The sequence below is a fragment of the Ipomoea nil genome, unplaced genomic scaffold, assembly GCF_001879475.1.
Source record: "Ipomoea nil cultivar Tokyo-kokei standard unplaced genomic scaffold, Asagao_1.1 scaffold2868, whole genome shotgun sequence".
NCBI lineage: Eukaryota > Viridiplantae > Streptophyta > Magnoliopsida > Solanales > Convolvulaceae > Ipomoea > Ipomoea nil.
Genome location: NW_017619296.1, coordinates 467381 through 489107, shown reverse-complemented (window position 1 = coordinate 489107; position 21727 = coordinate 467381). Strand labels below are relative to the sequence as shown.

The 21727-nt window shown below is 41.0% G+C and overlaps 2 protein-coding genes across 2 annotated transcripts; one reads left to right on the top strand and one right to left on the bottom strand.

Annotated features, from left to right (window-relative positions):
• Window positions 1-121: 121 nt before the first annotated feature.
• On the bottom strand, window positions 122-14283 carry LOC109160649 (putative late blight resistance protein homolog R1A-10). Its single transcript, XM_019308932.1, has 3 exons — window positions 14280-14283; window positions 359-3039; window positions 122-164 (listed from the first exon to the last, which is right to left on the bottom strand). The coding sequence occupies exons 2-3, from the start codon at window positions 3031-3033 to the stop codon at window positions 122-124; spliced, it is 2718 nt and encodes a 905-aa protein (XP_019164477.1). The 5' UTR covers window positions 3034-3039; window positions 14280-14283.
• Window positions 14284-16037: 1754 nt separating this feature from the next.
• LOC109160648 lies at window positions 16038-16748 on the top strand. Its single transcript, XM_019308930.1, has one exon. It carries the CDS (start codon window positions 16038-16040, stop codon window positions 16746-16748), a length of 711 nt encoding a protein of 236 aa, XP_019164475.1.
• Window positions 16749-21727: the final 4979 nt, after the last annotated feature.

Here is a 21727-nt window from a genome sequence, read left to right as displayed (position 1 = left end):
GGTGATTATATATAAAATTAAACTAGGGTAGAGTAGAGTAGAAACAAAACAAATTAAACAGGTGTATGCAAATAGTATACAAGAGATGGAGTTATTTAAGTACGTACCTACCCTGCCTTATTCATTCCTCACTCTCTATCCCTTCACTTGAGATGTTACTCTTACTGGAGGCTAGAAACAATAAACTAATGGTTATTAAAAAAAATGCAGGTGGACACATTTATATAGGTAAGGAAATATGAGATACAGAAAATTGAGAGAAAGCATGCACATACTTTTTTGAGGAATAGCAAAGAATTTAAATAGCATGAAATGTGAAACGGTCAGAAATATAATGGAGGCAGGGATAGAAAGAGACCTGAATATATTTCTAGACTGAACAAGGAGGGCTTCATTTCCATAGCTTTGCTGCTCATCTTGAATACGCTTTGCAGAAGCCAAAATAGAATGCAAACATCTATTTAACTTAATCAATTCAAGTGTGGTAATATCGGCAAACGCAATAGGAATCTCACGCAACGAACTGCAACCAGTTAACTCTAAATGTTGAAGCACAGGGAAATGATCACCCACAGCAATCCAATCTTCCAAAATCCAGCTTCCAATTACCAACTTTTTCAATTGACGGAACCCTCCCTCACATGGCTCCCACTCTTTGCCTTCACAAGCATCAATCAATTTTAGAACTTCTAAATTCGGCAACATACCAATAAGCCTCACATCACTCCATGGAAACTTAGTAAAGATGAATTTGAGCTTCCTAAGATTTGGTAGAAAACTAGTTGCCCATAGAATGCCGCTATATGGAAGTTTAACAACCCACTCACTGATGCTTAATTTCTCAAGCTGTCCCAAGTGCACAAGATTACAAAAACCATCTGAATTTTCATTTCCATGCCACATTTTAGTTTTAATCCCCAATTTTTTTAAATTTGGAATCCTTGTAAAAAGATCCTCTGTACAACACTTCGGACGCAACCAAGATATACTCTCTATGTTTCTATGAACAACCTCCGAAGCCTCTAATGTAAAAGGATTTAAGTCGACATAAAAATTCCTTAACAGTGGCATTTTCCAAATTCTAGATGCCTCAGAGGAATCCAATATAACACTACATCCACGAACAATATAACTTTGCATATTCCAATGCTCACGGAGTTTTAGTTCAAGAGGGCCAATGGTTCTGTTTAGGGACAAAGCAAAGTATCTCAAATGAAAAAGATTTTCCATATATAGCACATTATCTTCTGAATTCCAAAATCTAAGTTTCATGTCTACTACTCTTAATAGTTTGAAGTGACAAAGCACATTAATGTTGTGATCAATATGATCAACAGAGTGTAAGGAATGCAATTTGTCATCGCACTTAGATCTTATTTCAATATTGAAATATCCAGGTCTAATACTTATCCAAGGACAAGCTTTTAAAAACAAGTGCTGTGATGTCCTCTTGTAAAATGGAAGTTTTACGGGTCCAGCAACAGCACCATGATAATCATTTCCAATGATATTCAAGAGATTTTCACGTCGAGCTTCTTTCAAGCAAAAGTCTTGCAAGAGATCGTGCATCCTAATTGTCTTGATTTTTCCATTGTAGCTCTGTTTACCAACTAGAACAAGATTTCTATCAACAAGATCTTGCAAGCATTCCGTGGCCACTTCCTCCATATTCTTATTGTTAACTGCCCCAAAAAATCCCTCTGCTGCCCACAACTTAACTAACTTCTTTACAGGGATTTCATAATCTTCTGGAAAAACTCCCAAATATAGAAAGCAAGCTTTAGAGGGGTGTGGTAATTGGTTGTAACTCAAAGATAGCACACTTGAGCATGCTTCATTAGAATCACCAATTACAGTTTCTGCAACATTCTTCCACTTTTCCACCTTCTTCTCTGTCTTGGAGAGAAGACTAGCCACTAAAGTAATAGCTAGAGGTAATCCTTTACATTTTTTCACTATGTCTCTACCAATTTGCTCAAACACCGAATTTCTTTCTGTTTTACCAAACACACTGCAGTAGAGATTCCAACTTTCATTGGCATCTAAGAAAGGCATGTTAATGATAGAGTTACCTGAACTAGCAGCATATTCAGCCACCTCTCTGAGCCGAGAAGTTAGTAGTATACGGCTTCCATTATTATCATCTGGAAAGCACATTTGCACACTATCCCATGCTTCTTTGCTCCATATATCATCTATCACTATCAAATATCTCTGACCCTTCAAGCTTTTCTGCAGACTTTCTGCTATTCGGCCTGGATCATTGCTGCTTTGTTCATCATCACTTGATGCACTGACACAACCAATAAGGCATCTGAGCATTTGCACCACGGTATACTCTTGGGATATCGTAACCCATGCTTGCTTGTCAAAATAAGAAGTAATTGATGGATCCTTGTAGACTTCCCCAGCTAAAGTGGTCTTGCCTATTCCTCCCATGCCAACGATTGATACAACTTGGAGCTGCTCAGCTGATTGTTGCCTGATCAACTTATCCAATATCGTCTTGAATTCCTTCTCGCATCCAACCATTCTATTGTCAAATTGTGAAGCGCTTTTGGAAAATTTACTCACAGTTATATTATGGCGTTCTGGATCAGCAGGTTGCGATGATGTTGAACCAAGGAGTGAAACACCAGTGATTGATGGACCCTTTGCAAACTGGTGTTTACTTTTAATATTAATCAACTTCTTCTTGAGGTAATCAGTCTGTATTAATGCTTCCTTGAAGATTCCATGAAGGCTGAGGAGGCAAACCGCTATGCTGCTTGATTGAAGATATAGGCTACTCAATTCCATCTCAATTCTTTTTTCAGCTTCGAACGCTACATCTCTCATCTCTGCCTCAAAATCTTTCATTTCCGAATTATCATAGGCGATTTCAGATTTCTCAAAAATTTCTTGGAGGAAACCAAGATTTTCATGGAGAGAATTAACAATCTCTTGGTTGTCTTGAAGAGGCAAGCGTGGTTGTGATTGCAAAAAAAGTAGATGGAGTGTTCCTTTAAGCGAAGTTACAGCAACATAAGCCATTTGCGCCTGTCAATGTGGTAGCTGATCAGAGCATAACAAAGAAGAAAAATGAAAGATGTGATGGAATTTAGACAGGAATTCTCGTCAACACTAAAGTCTAAACAACCATGATTTTCAAAATTATATTACTGGTAATGGGTTAGCAGTTTGTTTTTTCTAGCCTTATTCAGATAATTTAATACGGAGTATAAAATATTTCTACCCACTGAGATGGTCTTTTCGCCCCGGACTATGGTGAGATGGAGGAGGTAATTGATGCTATATCGGGGAAGGTGACTAAGCATGATAATGCAATGTTATTGCGCCCACTGAGTATGGAGGAGGTTAGGGTAGCGGTGTTTCAGATGCATCCTGACAAGTCCCCGGGTCCTGATGGTTTTGGGCCGGGGGGGGAGGTTACCGCTTTCTGCAGGGGCTTCTTGGATTCGGCTAAGCTCCCAGGTGGTGCTAATGATACCCTTGATGTTCTGATTCTGAAGAAGGCTAGGCTGGAGTCTATGAAGGATCTGCGCCCGATAGCGTTGTGTAATGTCATCTATAAGATTGTGGCTAAGGTGTGTGCTAATCGCTTAAAACCTTTGTTGCAAAAGCTGATTTCGAATGCGCAGAGTGCCTTTGTTCCGGGCCGCCTAATTACTGACAATATCATGCTTGCCTACGAGATTCACCATTACTTGAAACGGAAGACCCAGGGCCGTGAGGGGGTGGTGTCTTTGAAACTTGACATGTCCAAGGCCTATGATCGGGTGGAGTGGGAGTTTCTTCGGGCAGTGATGCTTAAGTTGGGGTTTGGTGATCGATGAGTCAATATTCTGCTTGAAACGGTAACTTCTGTACGGTATCATATCTTACATGACCAGCGGCGATTGGGACCGATTTTACCTGGTAGGGGTCTTCGTCAGGGGGACCCGTTATCCCCATATTTATTCCTCTTTGTCACAGAAGGGTTGAGTGCCATGATTGAAAGAAGTATGGCTGCGGGCCGATTGCATGGTGTTTCGGTTGTGAGGGGTGCGCCTTCTGTCTCTCATCTTCTTTTTTTGCAGATGACTCTTTCCTGTTCCTTCGGACTAACGAGGAAGAAAGCGTTCAAATAAGGTATGTGCTGGACACTTATGCTAGGGCTTCTGGCCAGCATGTTAATTATGACAAATCTGCTGCATGTTTTAGTGCTAATGTGCCACAGAATATAAGGAATGAAGTGGTTGATGTTCTGGGCGTGTAGGAGGGAGAGACTAGTGGGAAGTACTTGGGTTTGCCTTCTCTAGTGGGAAGGAGGAAGAAAGTCATTCTGGGGTTTCTGAAGGATCGTATACTAACCAGGGTTCGTTCTTGGAATGCCAAATACCTGTCAAGAGCTAGGAGGGAGGTTCTATTGAAAAATGTTTTGCAGGCAATGCCAGCATATGCTATGATGGTGTTTCTGCTCTCCTTGGGCCTTTGCCGGGAAATTGAGGTAGTACTGAATCAGTACTGGTGGTCTGGTGATGTGAGTAATGGCCGTGGAATACGATGGCGTTCTTGGGAGGGTTTGTCGAGGCCAAAAGCGTGTGGTGGAATGGGGTTTAGACGCCTTCATGAGATGAATAAAGCTCTTCTGGGAAAGCAGGCTTGGAGGTTGATTTCCAACCCCACGAGTTTAGTGGCACATGTGTTTAAATCACGATATTACCCTGACTGTGACTTTTTTTATACCAGGGAGGGGAGCAATCCGTCGTACATATGGCGGGGTATGTTAGCAGTTAAAGAGTGCTTGAAGGAGGGTTGTAGAAGGGTGATTGGCGATGTTAATGGGACTATAATTGGCAGGGATCCTTGGCTACCAGTGGATGATAATCCTTTTGTAGAAACGGAGCTGCATCAGACAGTTTATCAGGCCCCGGTGTCCTCCTTAATGAATTTACATGGTAATGGTTGGGATGTGGAGTGTGTTAAGGATATATTTAATACCCGTGATGCTAATTTGATTTTGAATATTCCTGTCAGTATTCGAAAGCCTTGTGATCGGTGGTTTTGGCATTGGGAGCAGAAAAGTGCGTATTCGGTTAAATCTTGTTATAAGCAGCTTACTTTGGTGCTTGCAAGTGATCGCCCTTGGGCAAGTATTTGGAGTTTGCATGTCCCTCCAAAGGTGAAGAGTTTTTGTTGGCAGTTAGCATCCCACTTCCTTCCAACACGTGATATTTTATTGACTAAGAATGTAGCTTGTTTATTGAATTGTCATATGTGCAGACAAGTTCAGGAGTCGGCCATGTACCTTTTTGTCCAGTGTGGGGAGCTAGTTCGGCTTTGGAATAAGCTGGAGATGTCGCATGTCGGTGCCTACGATGGTAATAATCTTGGAGACTGGTTTTTTTGGGTTTTGGGCACCTTAGATTTATGTTCAAAACCAAAGTTTGTTATGGCTTGTTGGGGTGTGTGGACCAGCGGGAATGAGAGTGTGTGGAATGGTATTGATTTTGATTTGTGTACTATGCTGCATAGAGCATTGCTGTTTCTGGATTGTTGGAGAAATGCGAATGAGAAGCTGTTAGTTGGTGTTGCCCACTCGGATTCACATATTGTGGAAGGTTGGGCAAGGCCACCACATGGGAGGCCAAAACTTAATACGGATGCTGCGCTAAATGTTGAGGATGATGAGATAACAATAATCTGAATTGATAGAACTGAATTACAGAGAGAGTCTAAATTATACTAAAGTCTACACATTATTCTCCTATCCTGTAGGCTAGACAATTAGACTCAATCTCAACCACTAGAAATACAATCATATAGTATAAGATAAAGCAATAATTAATTATATTACTAACACACCCCCTCAAGCACAAGGTTGGAGGGAAACAACATTGAGCTTGTCTCGAAGCAGCTGATAGCGTGGGGCCGGTAGCGGTTTGGTGAAGATATACGCAAGCTGTTCCTTGGTGGAAACAAAGTTAACTAGGAAATCACCACTTGCAACTTTGTCACGAACGAAGTGGTAGTCGATCTCCACGTGCTTCGTGCGAGCATGAAAAACAGGATTGGCCGCTAGGTAGGTGGCTCCCAGATTGTCACACCATAATGTTGCAGGAGTACCTGAATGTAACCCAAGCTCACGGAGTAAGGAAATAACCCACGTCACTTCAGCTGAGACATCTGCAACACCCTTGTACTCAGCTTCTGTCGAGGACCGAGCCACGGTGCGCTGCTTGCGCGAGACCCAAGAGACTAGATTATCACCTAAGAACACAGCATAGCCACTGGTAGACTTATGATCAATTGGGCACCCAGCCCAATCTGAGTCAGAGTAGGCATGTAGATCTGCGGAAGCCGATGGTGTAAGTCGTAACCCTAGGTCCTGTGTGCCCTTTATGTACCGTATGACTCGTTTAAGCAAAGTCCAATGTTCAGTAGTCGGTGTATGCATAAACTGACACAACATGTTGACGGAGTAGGCAAGATCTGGACGGGTGATAGTCAAATACTGCAGGGCCCCTACAATCCGGCGGTATTGTGTGGGATTCTCAAACGGATCAGACGAGGGAGCGACCGGTTTCGTGACTGCTGCCGGAGTGGCCAAAGCTTTACAGTCCGTCATTCCGGAGCGATTGAGAATATCCTTCATGTATCTACGTTGAGAAAGAACCAGGGTGTCCCCAACTGGTAGTGTTTCAATACCTAGGAAGAACCGGGGTTGTCCAAGATCTCTAATCTTGAATGTCGCGGAGAGTCGGTGCAGCAATGTGGTGACTAGATCCGTGTCGTTGCCCAGCATGATGATGTCATCTACGTACACTAGGAGAAAGACACGTGACGAACCCGTAGTGTAGTGGAAAAGTGAGACATCTGTTTTAGAGGCTCGAAACCCAGCAGTGATGAGAAAGTCGTGGAGCCGTTTGAACCATGCACGTGGAGCCTGTTTTAACCCGTATAGCGAGCGCTGGAGGCGGCACACATGATCAGGATGTGTTGGATCTTCGTAGTCGGGGGGTTGTTTCATGTATACTGTTTCTGAAAGATGGCCATTGAGGAAGGCATTGTGAACGTCAAGTTGTCGCATAGTCCACCTGTGAGAGAGAGCAAGGGAAAATAATATGCGAACAGTGGTTGGTTTAACCACCGGGCTAAAAGTGTCAAAGAAGTCTTCGCCCGCAACTTGATTGAACCCCTTAGCAACAAGACGTGCTTTATAGCGTTCTATCGAGCCATCGGCTTTACGCTTAGTGCGAAAAACCCACTTGCAGCCGATGATGTTCATATCCGGTGTGGCCGGTATGAGCTCCCAGGTGCTATTATGTAGGAGGGCATTGAACTCTTGGTCCATGGCCTCACGCCACTCTGGGTGACCCACAGCTTGTGAGTAACAAGTTGGGTCGGTGGATGCAGTTAGGGCGTAGAACTCTTCGCCCCGGCCTTGTGTTTGGCGCCTCGTGCGCATGGCATGTGGTATAACAGCCTGGACCCGCCTTCGGGTGCCTCTGGCCCGCCTAGCCGGTGGCTCTGTCCTGGCATTGGTGGGTGAAGTTGGCGGAGCCGCAATAGCTAACGGCCTCGGCTCTTGTGCTAAAGGCAACTCCACAGCAGTGGGCACGGACTGTGAACCCACAACTATTGGCCCGGATCCCCAAGGTGGAGTTGATGGGCTAGCAGCAACCTGTTCATCAGACTGCATAGCAAAGGGAAATATGGATTCGTCAAATCGGACATGCCGACAGATAAAGACTTTTCCCGTAATTGGATCAAGACAACAGTATCCCCTATAGGAAACTGGGTAACCTAAGAAGACACAGGGCATCGACCGGTATTCCATCTTATGCCGATTATAAGGCCGTAGATAGGGATAGCAGCGACACCCGAATACACGAAAGAAAGTGTATGGTGGTTGAGTTTTATATAGTCGATAGTACGGACTTTGATTGTTTATAGCGGAAGATGGTAGAGAATTAATCAAGTACGTTGCAGTTTCAAACGCACAATCCCAGTAGATTGAAGGAGTTGAGCTTTCAGCAAGAAGTGCTAAGCCGGTTTCGACGATGTGTCTATTCCGGCGCTCAACTCGCCCATTTTGCTCATGTGTGTAGGCACATGATTGGCGGTGGATAATCCCAAGAGACTCAAAAACTTTGTGAAGGCGGCGGTATTCACCCCCTAGATCAGACTGGATGGCGATGATAGAACGGGAAAATTGACGTTCTACCATCGCCCGGAACACTTCAAAAATTTTATATATATCCGATTTTAGCCTTAAAGGATAAAACCAGGAAAAGCGGGAGTGGTCATCCACAAACAGTACAAAGTAGCGGTATCCTGACGCACTAATTACAGGAGACGGACCCCATATGTCCGTATAAATCAAATCCAATATATTATTACTAGTGCTCAAAACTCTATTTAAAGGAAATCGTGAGGATTTTCCTAATTGACACGAAGTACAAACTTTTGACAAACTAGTTTTATTGTTGACCACCGGACAGTGTTTTAGGACTCTTTGCAAGGCTTGATTGTGGGGATGACCAAGACGTTGATGCCAGACTTCGGTGGACGCACACGCAGACAGGAAAGCACAAGGCGGTGACTAGGGAACCAATAACTTGTACAGTCCTCCCGAGGTAGACCCTTTAAGAAGAACCACCTGAGTTTTGCAATCCTTCACATAAAACAGATTTTTGTGAAACTCAAAGTAAACAGCGTTTTCATTTGTAAAACGATACACGGATAATAACGGTAACGTTAAATTGGGAACACACAGAATATTGGACATTGACAAAGACTTAGAATTAGATGGGATAACCGTGTGTCCAATACGAGAAACGTCCAAACCTGTACCGTTGCCAATTTTTAGAACATCCCCGCCGGTATACGTGTCAGAGTGATTCAACATCTGCTCGTTCGGGGTGGCATGCGATGAGGCTCCGGTGTCCGGATACCACACGTCCGCACCATGCACGGTGGACTCGCCGGAAACAGCAACATTTGCATGACCAGCAGGGCGATCCGCGTAGCGTTTGTAGCAATAAAGTGCAGTGTGGCCGTGCGATCTGCATATTTGGCACCTCGGTCCGCCGCCACGGCCCTGCCTTCCGCCACCGCCTCTGCCACCACGGTTCTGCCGCCCTCTCCCGCGGTTGTTATGCGTGGACTGCTCGCCGCTGTTACGTCCACGCCCAGCGTAGAATGCGGCCGGTGTACCGCCTCCTCCAGAAGAGTCACCCACCGCAAAATCATCTTCGTGAATGAACTCCTGGGCTTGGAGAAAGTCGGAGAGCTGCGTCAGAGTCACGGGTGCGCCGGTTGCAGTGAGGGAATTCGCCATGGTTCGGAACTCCGGGCGTAGGCCGCGAAGAACATAGAGAATCTGTTCTTCATTCGACAGAGGCCTGCCAGCAAGCGAGAGGGACTCGGCAATCACCTTGCAACGGCCTAGATAGTCGGCCGGAGAACCTGGGCCTTGACGGAGGGTTTGAAACTGCCCCAGCAAACTCAGGCACCTCGCTCTCGTCGTGGAAGCTAGTGTAGACGCAAGGGAATCCCACACCTCACGGGAGGTGTCTCGTCCAACGGCTAAATGCATCACCTCGTCGGAAAGGGACGAGATGATCGTGGATAGATAGCTTGATCCTATTGTATCCACGCTTCATAATCAGGGTTTGGGGCGGTTGTTGTCGTGGTCACGGCGGAGCTGCCGGATTCCGGAGCAATGGTGACGGTAGCGGCCGGACATGGCTTGGAGCCATCAACGAAACCGAGTAGTCCCTGCCCACGCAAGAATGGAACCACCTGGGTGCGCCAAAACAAGTAATTCCGCATGGTGAGCCGAGTAGAAACGAAATGATGCGCCGCCGTGAGAGTATTGACCGACGGCGGAGCACCGGCAGGGACGGTGGTGATGGTCCGTTCTGAGGAGTTAGTCGACATCTCAATTGTCGGGATTGTTTGAAAGAAAACGGGCTAACCTATCGCAACTGATACCAGATGAAATAACAATAATCTGAATTGATAGAACTGAATTACAGAGAGAGTCTAAACTATACTAAAGTCTACACATTATTCTCCTATCATGTAGGCTAGACAATTAGACTCAATCTCAACCACTAGAAATACAATCATATAGTATAAGATAAAGCAACAATTAATTATATTACTAACAAGGATAATGCTATGGGTTTTGGATGGGTCTTACGTGATGATGTTGGAAATTTTCTGGCTGCCAAGAATATAAGAATGCCCGGGTTATGTGCGGTTAGGGAAGCAGAGGTGCTATCTATTCGGGAGGCATTGAGTTGGCTAAGGGGCACAGGCCTGGGTGCGGTGGATGTGGAAACAGATTGTCAGGTTGTTTTTAATGCAATTTCTTCAGCTTCTTTTATTTCAGTTTTTGGTTATTTAGTAGATGATGTAAAGAATTTGGCATCTGAGATTGATGATGTGAAATTCTGTCATGTTAAGGGATCTGCGAATTGTGCTGCCCACACTGTTGCTAGGGAGGCCTTTTCTGTGTCAGGTTGCGGTGAGTGGTTAGATGAACCACCTGCCTATCTTGATAACATTCTTCATTCCGATTTAATGAATTAAGTTATTCTTTTCAAAAAAAATAAAATATTTCTACCATGTCCAATTATTTTAATTAACATTTCAAATAATTTAACTCTTTTGATTTATTTATATATCAGTTTGGTGGTTATATATAATATTTAAATATAATCATATGTAGGAGAAATATAATTACATTTTTGGTTATAGATCAGAGTTATAAGTACGTACTTTGTCCGTAAATTATACGCATATCCATCTTTGACCTCTCAATTTTGACTAACGTGACGTTTTTAGTCCATCATAGAATGAAGCTTCTAACAATGTCAAGGACAGTACACTAAGAATGCATTTGGATTTGGTCCAAACATTAGAATCCGAATGTTAATACGAATCAAATATTTTATTATTTAATAATGGTAATGAGTTGAAGTAGGATGAGTCTTTGTGTTTGGTAATAAATAGAAATTAAAATTAAAATGGTGTTATATGTTGGAATTTTTAGCATAAAATGGTAATTTATGAGTGACTATTTTGTGGTACAAATATATGTGGAATCCACTTCCAATTTGGATTGAATCAAAGTGGATTCGGGTTCTTTGCAGTGAGACGGAAAAATTGATATACCGTACGTTCAAAATGAATAATAGATGAATGAGAAATTGATTCTCAAAGTGAACTTAGGAGAGAAGTCAAAAATAGTGTCAATTTGATTAGCGTTCAAAATAATGCTTAATCAAGCACTTTGGTGCTTTATTTACGAAAGGTGGAGTGTTAAGCTTTTTTTTTTTTTTCTTGAATAATAGATGAATGAGAAATTGATTCTCAAAGTGAACTTAGGAGAGAAGTCAAAAATAGTGCCAATTTGATTAGCATTCAAAATAATGCTAAATCAAGTGTTACAAAAAGCCAATAACGACTCCATTAAAGCTTGATCTCACAACCTCTCATATTAAAGTTCAACCCAAATGCCAACTGAACACAAGGTGTTTAGCTTTAAACTTAAGTATTAAGCTAATTAAATGCTTTGAAAGCTTTTGAGCTAAGTTTTGTGCACCTTAATTACGTAGATAGCACCGAATGGTGTAAGTGGTGGCAGCACCGAAAGGTGCTTAAGCTTATAGCTCCATCGAATGGTGCTCTGACCATTCGGTAAGTTTCGAAATGTTAACCTTCCGCATGTATGAACTTCTCGGCCAATTAGGTATTTTTAAAACAAGTTATTAGTGGTTGGTACGAATTAATTGTATATTAATTTCCTAACTGTTAATATTATTTTAATAATAAGTATGACCGCTTCAAACGATATAATCCGATTATTAAATTGAATTTATGTGTCATTCATTAATGCTATTAACTCCTCTTTCTTCTATAAAAACGAGTTGTTGGCAGATTGTTTTGGCGGCTAGTTCAACTCTCGAAATCTTTGATTTTCTCTCTACTCTCAATTCTTAGACTACGAGAAAAATTCTACCAATAATTCCGCAAATTTGTACGGAGTGCTCAACTTTGTTCCAGTTTTCTGGACATTAGATTTGGGTGCTCAAACACTAAAGTTGTAATCCATTTTATCCTCGGAGACTAACGCTACAACGCTTCTAGCACCCTCGAGAGGTAGCAAATCAGTTTTATGGAAAGTGTGAGTATCACACGACTCGGATTTCTTTTCCATCTTCTTCTTTCTTGTGTTGGGTTAAAATCTCAGATTTTGGAAACCCTTTCTCATTTTAAGAGCAAAGACGAAGTCGGCGATAAATTCATTCTTTATAAGAATGAAGTTGAAAACCAACTTAATCGGAAGATTAGGAAGGTTAGAAGGGATAGAGGTGGTGAGTATGAAGGACCTATTGGTGACTTCTGTGCGAGTGTAGGTATAATACACGAGCGTACAACACCTTACGCACCTCAATCGAACAGCGTTGCAGAATGGAATAATCGCATATTGAAAGAGATGATGAATATAATGTTGATAAATTCGAGCCTACCTCAAAGTATATATGTGGGGTGAGGCGGTTTTGACAAGCAATTAGCTTTTAAATAAGGTTCCCCACAAGAATCTCGATAAGATTCCTTATGAGTTGTGGAACGGTAGGAAACCTTCATACCAGTACCTAAAAGTGTGGGGTGTCTTGCCAAAGTATTGGTGCCAACATCTAAGAAAATAATGATAGGTCCTAAAACGATGAACTATATCTTTATTGGTTATGCACATAACAGTAGTTCGTATCGATTCTTAGTACACGAGTCCCATAATCCGGATGTACATAGGAACATGATAATTGAATCGAGGAATGCATTGTTCTTTGAAGATATATTTCTGTGTAGGTCCAGTGAGGGACCTAGTATGTCGAAACGAACATTCGACGAGGTTGTGGATAACGATAATGGAGTTTCTGAAAAAGAACCAGAGCTCGAAGCTAGACATAGCAAGCGAGTTAGGATTGAAAAATCTTGTGGTCCATATTTTCTTACGTATATGTTAGAGTGCGATGCGCATATTTTAACTTGTTTACTAGAAAATGAAATGGATTTTCTGACATGCTTGTTAGAAAATGAGCCTAAAACATATGCAGAAGCTGTGACTCCTACGGAAGGACGAATGTAGAAAGAGGCTATAAAAAGTGAAGTAGATTCTATCCTACAGAATCACACTTGGGAACTTGTTGATCTTCCTCAGGGTAGTAAGCCTTGGGGTCCAAATGGGTCTTTAGAAGGAAGATGAAACCTGATGGTTCCATTGAGAAGTATAAGGCTAGGCTTGTAATTAAAGGTTATAGGCAACGCGAGGGCCTTGATTACATCGATACGTATTCTCCCGTGACGAGAATAAATTCCATAAGGACGATACTTGTCATAGCCGTGTTGCAAAATTTGGAAGTTCATCAAATGGATGTGAAAATAGCTTTCTTGAATAAATAGTTAGATGAACAAATCTATATGCAACAACCTGAGGGTTTTGTGGTTCCAGACCAAGAGAAGAAAGTCTGTAAATTGGTTAAATCATTATATGGTTTAAAACAAGCGCTTAAGTAGTGACACGAGAAGTTTGACCATGCGATGCTAACCAATGAGTTTATTATAAATGAAAATGACATGTGTGTCTACGTTAAGGAAATAGTAGACGGTTATGTCATTCTTTGTTTATATGTGGATGGTATAATCATCGTGAGTAGTAACGATCAAACAATCAAATATACCATGGACATGTTAAATTTGAGATTTAACATGAAGGATATGTGTTTGGTGGATTTAATCATCTTGATTAAAATCGTGAGGAGACCTGATGGTATCGTGTTAAGTGAATCACATTGTGTTGATAAAATCATTGCAAAGTTTAACAAGGATGATTATCAAGTGGCTAGGACACCGTTAGATACAGTGGCGGATCTAGAAAATTACATGAGTGTGGGCGTACTTAAAATGATTTTAGAATTGTTAATGCCAAAATATCAAACATCTATAATACGGTTCAAATACATTAATAAATTAAAATAAAATGTTTATGATAGACTATATGATATTTAGGAATGAAGCCAAAACTTAGGGTGAAATTTTAAAACACTTTGAAATATTATAAAAATATTTATAGCAAAATATTGTGGACTACATTAACTAAATGATTCACAAAAAGGGTGGGTAGAACTAAAATAAAGAAAAGAAGTTAAAATATACTAAAGTATTATAGGTGGGATTTGAACTCATACCATTTCATATATGGTAACCAAAGTTTAACCAACTAAGCTGTTAAATTACTTGGTTATCTTTACATATAAATATATATTAATGGGAAGATGTGAGTGGGGGAAGCTGACCCCACAGCCCCCATTCTGGCTCCGCCACTGGTTAGATACTAACGTACATCTGTCCAAAAAATCGCGAAAAGTGTATCTCTCAAGTAACTGGATATCAGATATTAAGGACTCTAAGTCCATGAGTGGCTACATGTTTACGTTAGCCGGTGCAACAGTTTCTTGGAAATCCTCGAAACAAACTATAATAGCCAGATCTATGATGGAATCTGATCTAATAACCTTAGACAAATATTGCGAAGAGACTGAATAGCTATGCCATTTTGTTGAGGATATTTCTTGTTGGAAATATGGAATAAACATCTACCTCCGATTTGTGTGCATTGTGATAGTCAAGCCGCAATTGGAAGGGTACATAGTAGTATGTATAATGGTAAGTCTAGACATATACGAGTAGGCATAATACAATTAAGCAACTTCTCACAATAGGTGTTATCTCTGTTGACTACGTAAGGTCAAAGGATAATGTAGCGGATCCGATAACCAAAGGATTGAGCAAAGAGGTTGTTGAAAAGTTGGCACGAGGAATGGGTTTAAAGCCCTTGGAATAAAAGTTCTATAGTGGACACTCAACCTAACTTTCACCTAGGTTCGATGGGACAACTAAATTATGGAACGAAGCGTGTCACTGTGGGGATCCTGGACTCCCTACCATTCCTCGTTAGAACACTGACTCCTCATGAGGCTATCATGTTGATGCTTTAATGATTCCAATGTCGATTGACATGTGTGAGTATGCAGGATTCTCGGAAAAGAATCCCCTATGTGAGAGAGAAGTGGGGTCGCTTCAAAGGAAAATTTATTGGGCTCAATACTTTAGAAATTCTCGCAGAACCAAGAAGGTGACCCATGACCAAAACGGGCACACCCATGAGAACAGAACAAAGTTTGGAAGGTTCCTATGTGGGATATGTCATCGTCTACACAAACGGCAGTCAATTCAAAGACATCAAGTTCTACCGTACAGCCAGTAGAGTAAACATATCTTCACAAGGCAAGGTTCAAAGGGTTACACCTATCTATGTTATGCAGGGATCGATTGTTGAGCACGTTCACGTCGTTTTTCCATGTCCCGAAAATCAATTTCATTCATGTGGGGAATTATTGGAATTTCTAGCATAAAATGGCAATTTATGAGAGGCTATTTTGTGGTACAAATATATGTGAGGTCCACTTCTGATTTGGGTCGAATCAAAGTGGATTCGGGTTCTTCGCAGTGAGACGAAGAAATTGATATATTGTATGCTCAAAATGAATAATAGGTGAATGAGAAATTGATTATCAAAGTGAACCTATGAGAGAAGTCAAAAATAGTGCTACTTTCATTAGCATTCACGAATGGTAGATTAAGCATTCAAAATAATGCTTAATCAAGCACTTTGGTGCTTTAATTACAAAGGTGGAGGTTTAAGCTTAAGTTGTTAAGCAAATTAAAAGCTTTGAAAGCTTTTGTGCACCTTAATTACATAGATAGCACCGAATGGTGCTAAGTGGTGTCAGCACCGAAAGGTGCTTAAGCTTAGTTGCACCTTGCCTTGGCAGCGGAATCTTATTTCTCAATCAAGAGGCTATAGCCAGGAAGATCTGGAGAATCCTCTGTTCCTAAACACAAACAACAACACCAATCTTGTTCTCGTCAGTCCTCCTCTCTTAGGCAGTGCGAATTACAACTCGTGGTACATTTCGATGAAAATAGCTGTAGAAGTCAAAAATAAATGGGGCATTATCATAGGAAGCGTTGCTGCTCCGGCAAGAGAGAATGCACAGTATGCTTCCTGGAGGCGTTGCAATCTTATGGTGTGTGCCTGGATCTTTAAATCGGTACACATCTCCATCGCACAGAGCATCATGCACTTAGATAGAGCCAAGGAAGTTTGGGAAGACTTGGAATGGAGGTTCGCACAATGCGACGCACAGAAGATTTCGGCATTACAGAACGAGATCTTCAACCTACAACAAGGGAATCGGACGGTAAATGACTACTATACAAAATGTCACACTCTTTGGGAAGAGATGAATGCGCTTATACCTTTCCCTATTTGTAAATGGAATCCGAAGTGTTCATGCAATTTGGTTGACGAAATACGCAAGGAGCGAGATACAGACCAAGTTATACGGTTCCTGCAAGGTCTTGGAGATGATTACAATAGCCTGAAATCCAACGTCTTAGTCCTAGATCCCCTTCCTGAAGTCTATAAGGTATTTGTGATGGCAGAAAAGTTGGAGAGACAAATTACTCTCACAAACATGAACCTGAACAGCATTGATTTAAGCCAAGAGAACGCAGTGCAACATGAGCAAGGGTTTATGAATGAGATAGTAGCAGCTGTGAATTCCTACAATGCTAAGCGTAATGCAAGCACTAACAGAGGAGCAAACGTACATTCTGCGGGATGAGTGGACACGCAATAGAGAAATGCTTCAAGAAGCATGGTTATCCGCCGGGATGGATTCCGGGATATAAATCGAAAGGGAAGCAGACTGCTGCTATGAGTTCTTCCTCTAGCACTGTGGAATCCTCAGCAGCAACATCCGATCAGTTGGAGAGGTTGATCTCTTTCCTCCAAGCTCAGGTCGACCAGTCTTATAATCAGAAAAGCATGGCTGCTGTCTCACTAATTCCCAAATTCAATGAAGTTGACTCTGGAACTGAAGGCAAGTACTCTTCCACTTTTGTTAATTATGTTATCCTATCCCATACTTCTTGGATATTAGATTCTGGAGCCACAGACCATATAGTCTGTTCTATGGATTTCTTTCATGATTATCACACTACTCATAATACTGAAGTGAATCTACCCACTGGAGAGTCGATCAAAGTCAGTCACATGGGGAATATTAAACTCAATGAACAATTATGGTTAAAGGATGCTCTTTATATTCCAACCTTCATATTCAATTTGATATCTGTGAGTAAGCTTTTGCAAGATACATGTTGTAAACTTGTTTTCTCATCTGGGCAATGCTTGATTCAGGACACTCTTGGGATGACAGTTGGTTTGGCTAAACATGTGAATAGTCTATACTTACTGCTGGACTCACCAAAGATGCATGAAGTAGTTCATAGGAGTGTTGCAGCAAATTGTAATAATGTTGGAATTTGGCATCAAAGGTTAGGCCACTTTCCAATTAATAAACTGCCATTTTGAGTGGTATTAAAACTTCAGTCATTAAAAATTTTGCTTGTGATGCATGTCATTTTTCCAAACACAAAAGATCTCCTTTACCGTTAAGTGTCACAACCTCGAAGAAATGTTTTGATTTGATACATGCAGATATATGGGGGCCTTCCTCGGTTTGTACGTTACAAGGAGAGAATTACTTCCTAACATTAGTTGACGACCACTCCCGTTTCACTTGGCTTCATCTAATGAAGAGGAAGGCTGAAGTTAGACAACACATCATGAAGTTTCATGCTATGGTTTTCACTCAGTTTGGGGCTTTGATTAAAGTAATCCGAACTGACAATGGAGCAGAGTTTAACATGGAGGATTTCTATGCTGAAAAAGGGATCATCCATCAGAAATCGTGTTATCATCCATCAAAAAGGGCCATTCGATTTCAAGCTTCACTGCCTACTGATTTTTGGGGACAATGTGTTATGCATGCCGTATTCCTAATCAACAGATTGCCCTCTCCGGTTATTGAGCTCTCAACCCCTTATTTTAGGCTATATGGTAAGGGCCCTGACTTATTGAGCCTAAGAGTCTTTGGTTGCCTTTGCTATGCTTCAAATTTATCAAAATCTAAACACAAAATGGCACAAAGGAGCAAGAAATGTATTTTTATTGGGATACCTGCTCATACAAAAGGATTTCTGCTGTATGATTTGCATGAGAAAAGTACCTTCATTTCCAGAGATGTGAGTTTTTACGAACTACATTTTCCTTTCTCCAAAGATGGGAAAATATCATATAGCAGTGGGGCACAACTTGTTAATCCTTCACTCCCAACAATACCCATCGACACTCCTATGGTCTATGAACCTTCTGCAATGCATGACACAGTGTTTAAAGATGCTCCTAGTCCAGTAGAAGAGAGGAATTCTCCTTCTTTCCACCAAGCAACCAGTGGTGAAACATCTACAAATAATCATATTATTCATGAAGAAGAATCTGAACATCATGACCATATTGTGCAAGCACCAGAGGATCATCTAGAATCCAGTGGTGACTGTGGAAAGAATGAGCAGCCTAGACGTTCAACTAGGCAGAGACAAATTCCTAACCGGCTTCAAGACTACTACTGCGATGCCATAATTAGCAGAGGCTCATCCCCCCATCATCTCTCAAAGGTAATCACCTTTGACAATCTAAACCCCTATCATAAAGTTTTCTCTTTGGCAGTAACATCTATTGAAGAACCAAAGACGTATAATCAAGCTGTTAAAAGCAGCCACTGGAAAGAAGCTATGAATGCTGAGATACGAGCTCTACAAGACAACAAAACTTGGGAGATAACTGATTTGCCTCCGGGGAAAACACCCATAGACTGCAAATGGGTGTATAAGGTCAAGTTGAAGGCCGACGGTTCGATAAAGAGGTACAAAGTGTGTCTTGTAGGGAAAGGGTACACGCAGCAACTAAGAATTGATTATATTGAAACTTTTTCTCCGGTTGCTAGAATTACCACAATCAGAACCTTTCTAGCTGTGGCATCCTCTCAAGCTTGGAACATTCATCAACTAGACATCAACAATGCGTTTCTACATGGTGACTTAACAGAAGAAGTATACATGTTATTGCCTCCCGGTTTTCAGACTGAGAAACCAAACCAAGTATGCAGATTGCTTCGTTCCCTCTATGGCCTCAAGCAGGCGAGCAGACAGTGGAACTCCAAGCTCAGTACAGCTTTGTCTAGCATGAGGTATAAGCAGTCCAAGGCAGATCCATCCTTGTTTACCAAAGGAAAAGATAACAAATTCATTGTTGCCCTTGTCTACGTTGATGATATATTAGTCACTAGTCCAGACTTACAGTTGATTGATGATCTCAAACAATTCCTTGATGATACTTTCAAAATTAAGGACTTGGAGAGCTAGGCTACTTCTTAGGAATTGAAGCAAAAAGGGATGCCTCGGGTCTGAATTTGTGCCAAAGAAAGTACGCCCTAGACATCCTCTCTGAAGCAGGCTTCTTTGAGTGCAAGCCAGCCAACACGCCAATGGTGCCTGGCTATCATTTGCACCATGATGATGGTAAGCTACTCAGTGATGTTAGCAGTTACAGGAGGCTTATTGGCCGTCTCTTATACCTCACAGCCACTAGGCCAGACATCACATATGCCGTACATCAACTGAGCCAATTTATTGATGCTCCAACCGACAAGCACTTGAGTGCTGCTCACAGAGTCCTTCGGTATATCAAAAGTGCACCGGGGCAGGGACTGTTCTATGCAAAAGGAGATAACTTGTAGCTCAATGTCTTCTCGGACTCTGATTGGGCTTCATGCATTGAAACACGATGCTCTATAACAGGTTACTGCATCTTTCTTGGTTATGCTCTAATCTCTTAGAAATCAAAGAAGCAAGTGACAATCTCACGTTCATCCTCCGAGGCAGAATACAGAGCACTTGCCTCTACTATTTGTGAAGTGCAATGGATCACATATTTGCTGTCAGACCTACAAATAAATATGCAAAGAGCAGCAGCCGTATTTTGCGATAATAAATCAGCAGTAGCTATGATAGAGAATCAAGTTTTTCACGAAAGGACGAAGCACATCGAGATAGATTGTCACTTGGTGCGGGAGAAAGTATCCAACGGCTTGATCAAGCTCCTACCTATTTCATCTTCAAACCAAGTTGCAGACGGCTTCACGAAACCTCTTCCCGTTACTCCGTTCCAGTTCTTCCATTCTAAGTTGGGCATTCAGGATCTGCATGCGTCAACTTATGGGCGGGGGGGGGTGTTGGAGGACGAAGCTAAGAGGGTCATTAAGGACAAAACCAAAAGGGGCACTAAAGTCCTTTCACCATTGTATTCTGTTTCAACTGATCCTCTCCCATGCACTTTCTGTATATAACTTTAGCTTTTTCCCTCCATGTGTAACAGACTCAAAACAGATGAAACAAGCTACTGCCATTTTCCTTTTCACGTTCAGTTTCTTCCCCTTCCATCAGCTGGACTTTAGGTTTGAGTACGTGCTCAAACACTAAAGTTGTAATCCGTTTTATCCTTAGAGATTGACGTTATAACGCTCCTACCACCCTCGGGAGGTAGCGAATCGATTTTAAAGAAAGTGTGAGTATCACATGACTTGATTTCTTCTCCGTTTTCTTCTTTCTTGTATTGGGTTAAAATCTCAGATTTCGAAAACCCTTTATTTTATAGAAATAAATTCTTGGTTACATAACAATTTTTGGGTGGGATTAATTTTTCAAATTAAATCTCTTTGTTCTAGTTTCATACTAGTTTTTGTTCGCATTAGTTTTCCTTTAAAATAAATCCAATCCTTACTTTCGTGGATATATATTTTCGTGTATATATATATATATATATATATATATATATATATATATATTATTTCTGTTTTCGTACCAACATTATACTTCAAAGCACTAGTCAAAAAGGCTTTCAATTGGCAATTGCATAATGACTCTATGTGAAATAATTGCAAGACCGAATCATACTATTTTTAATTGCAAAATGGCAGCATTATATTGAATGTTAGTTAGAACTTTTTAAAACATGTAACACTAATTGCGAGTAATATGGAATTAAATATTAGAGGAAGATAATGATAACATGAGACGAAATTGTTAAATGTTAAGTGGGAATCTATCAGCTCAAAACTGTCTTTTCTTTTCTCTGTTTTGTGTTTATTGAAGGCAGCTCCAACTAGATTCAAACTAGAAACAACTAATCAGTTTAATGTTTAAAAAATCCGCTTTAAGAAAAATTAAATAGGGATTGTAGATCAGGTTCATGAATACATGCAAGTGAATAGGGGTGAGCTTGGAAAGAGGAAAATAATTTTTAAAAAATAATTAATTTTTTTAAAAATATTTTCGTTTGTTAGTGTTTAAACATTAAACTGATTAGTTTGGTCAAGACATTAGACATGGATGACTGAGGTCAAGACATTAGACATGGACGAGTGAGCACTCAGCCAGTAGCTCATAACGATGGTAAGTCTTAGATCCCAAGTAAATTAACTTATATTGACACATACGCGTGTTTTGAGATTCGTGAAAGGTTTAAAATAAAAATAAAAATAAAAAAGGTTTAAACATTAAACTAATTAGTGTGGTCACCATTTTGGTCCCTAGGAGGATTTAATTGACAAAATTTTAAAAAATTCACACGATCAAATTGGTTAAAATTGAAAACTAGGGACTACATTGACAGTTGAAAAAATAATTGAGGGGCCAAAAT

What these genes read in the sequence shown, in the direction of transcription:
- LOC109160648 (XM_019308930.1), top strand. Translation starts at nt 16,038, where the DNA reads ATGAAAATAGCTGTAGAAGTCAAAAATAAATGGGGCATTATCATAGGA.
- LOC109160649 (XM_019308932.1), bottom strand. Translation starts at nt 3,033, where the DNA reads ATGGCTTATGTTGCTGTAACTTCGCTTAAAGGAACACTCCATCTACTT. An exon ending in CAGTCTAGAAATATATTCAG is followed by an intron (nt 165 to 358) that starts GTCTCTTTCTAT and finishes TCTAGCCTCCAG; the next exon opens with TAAGAGTAACATCTCAAGTG.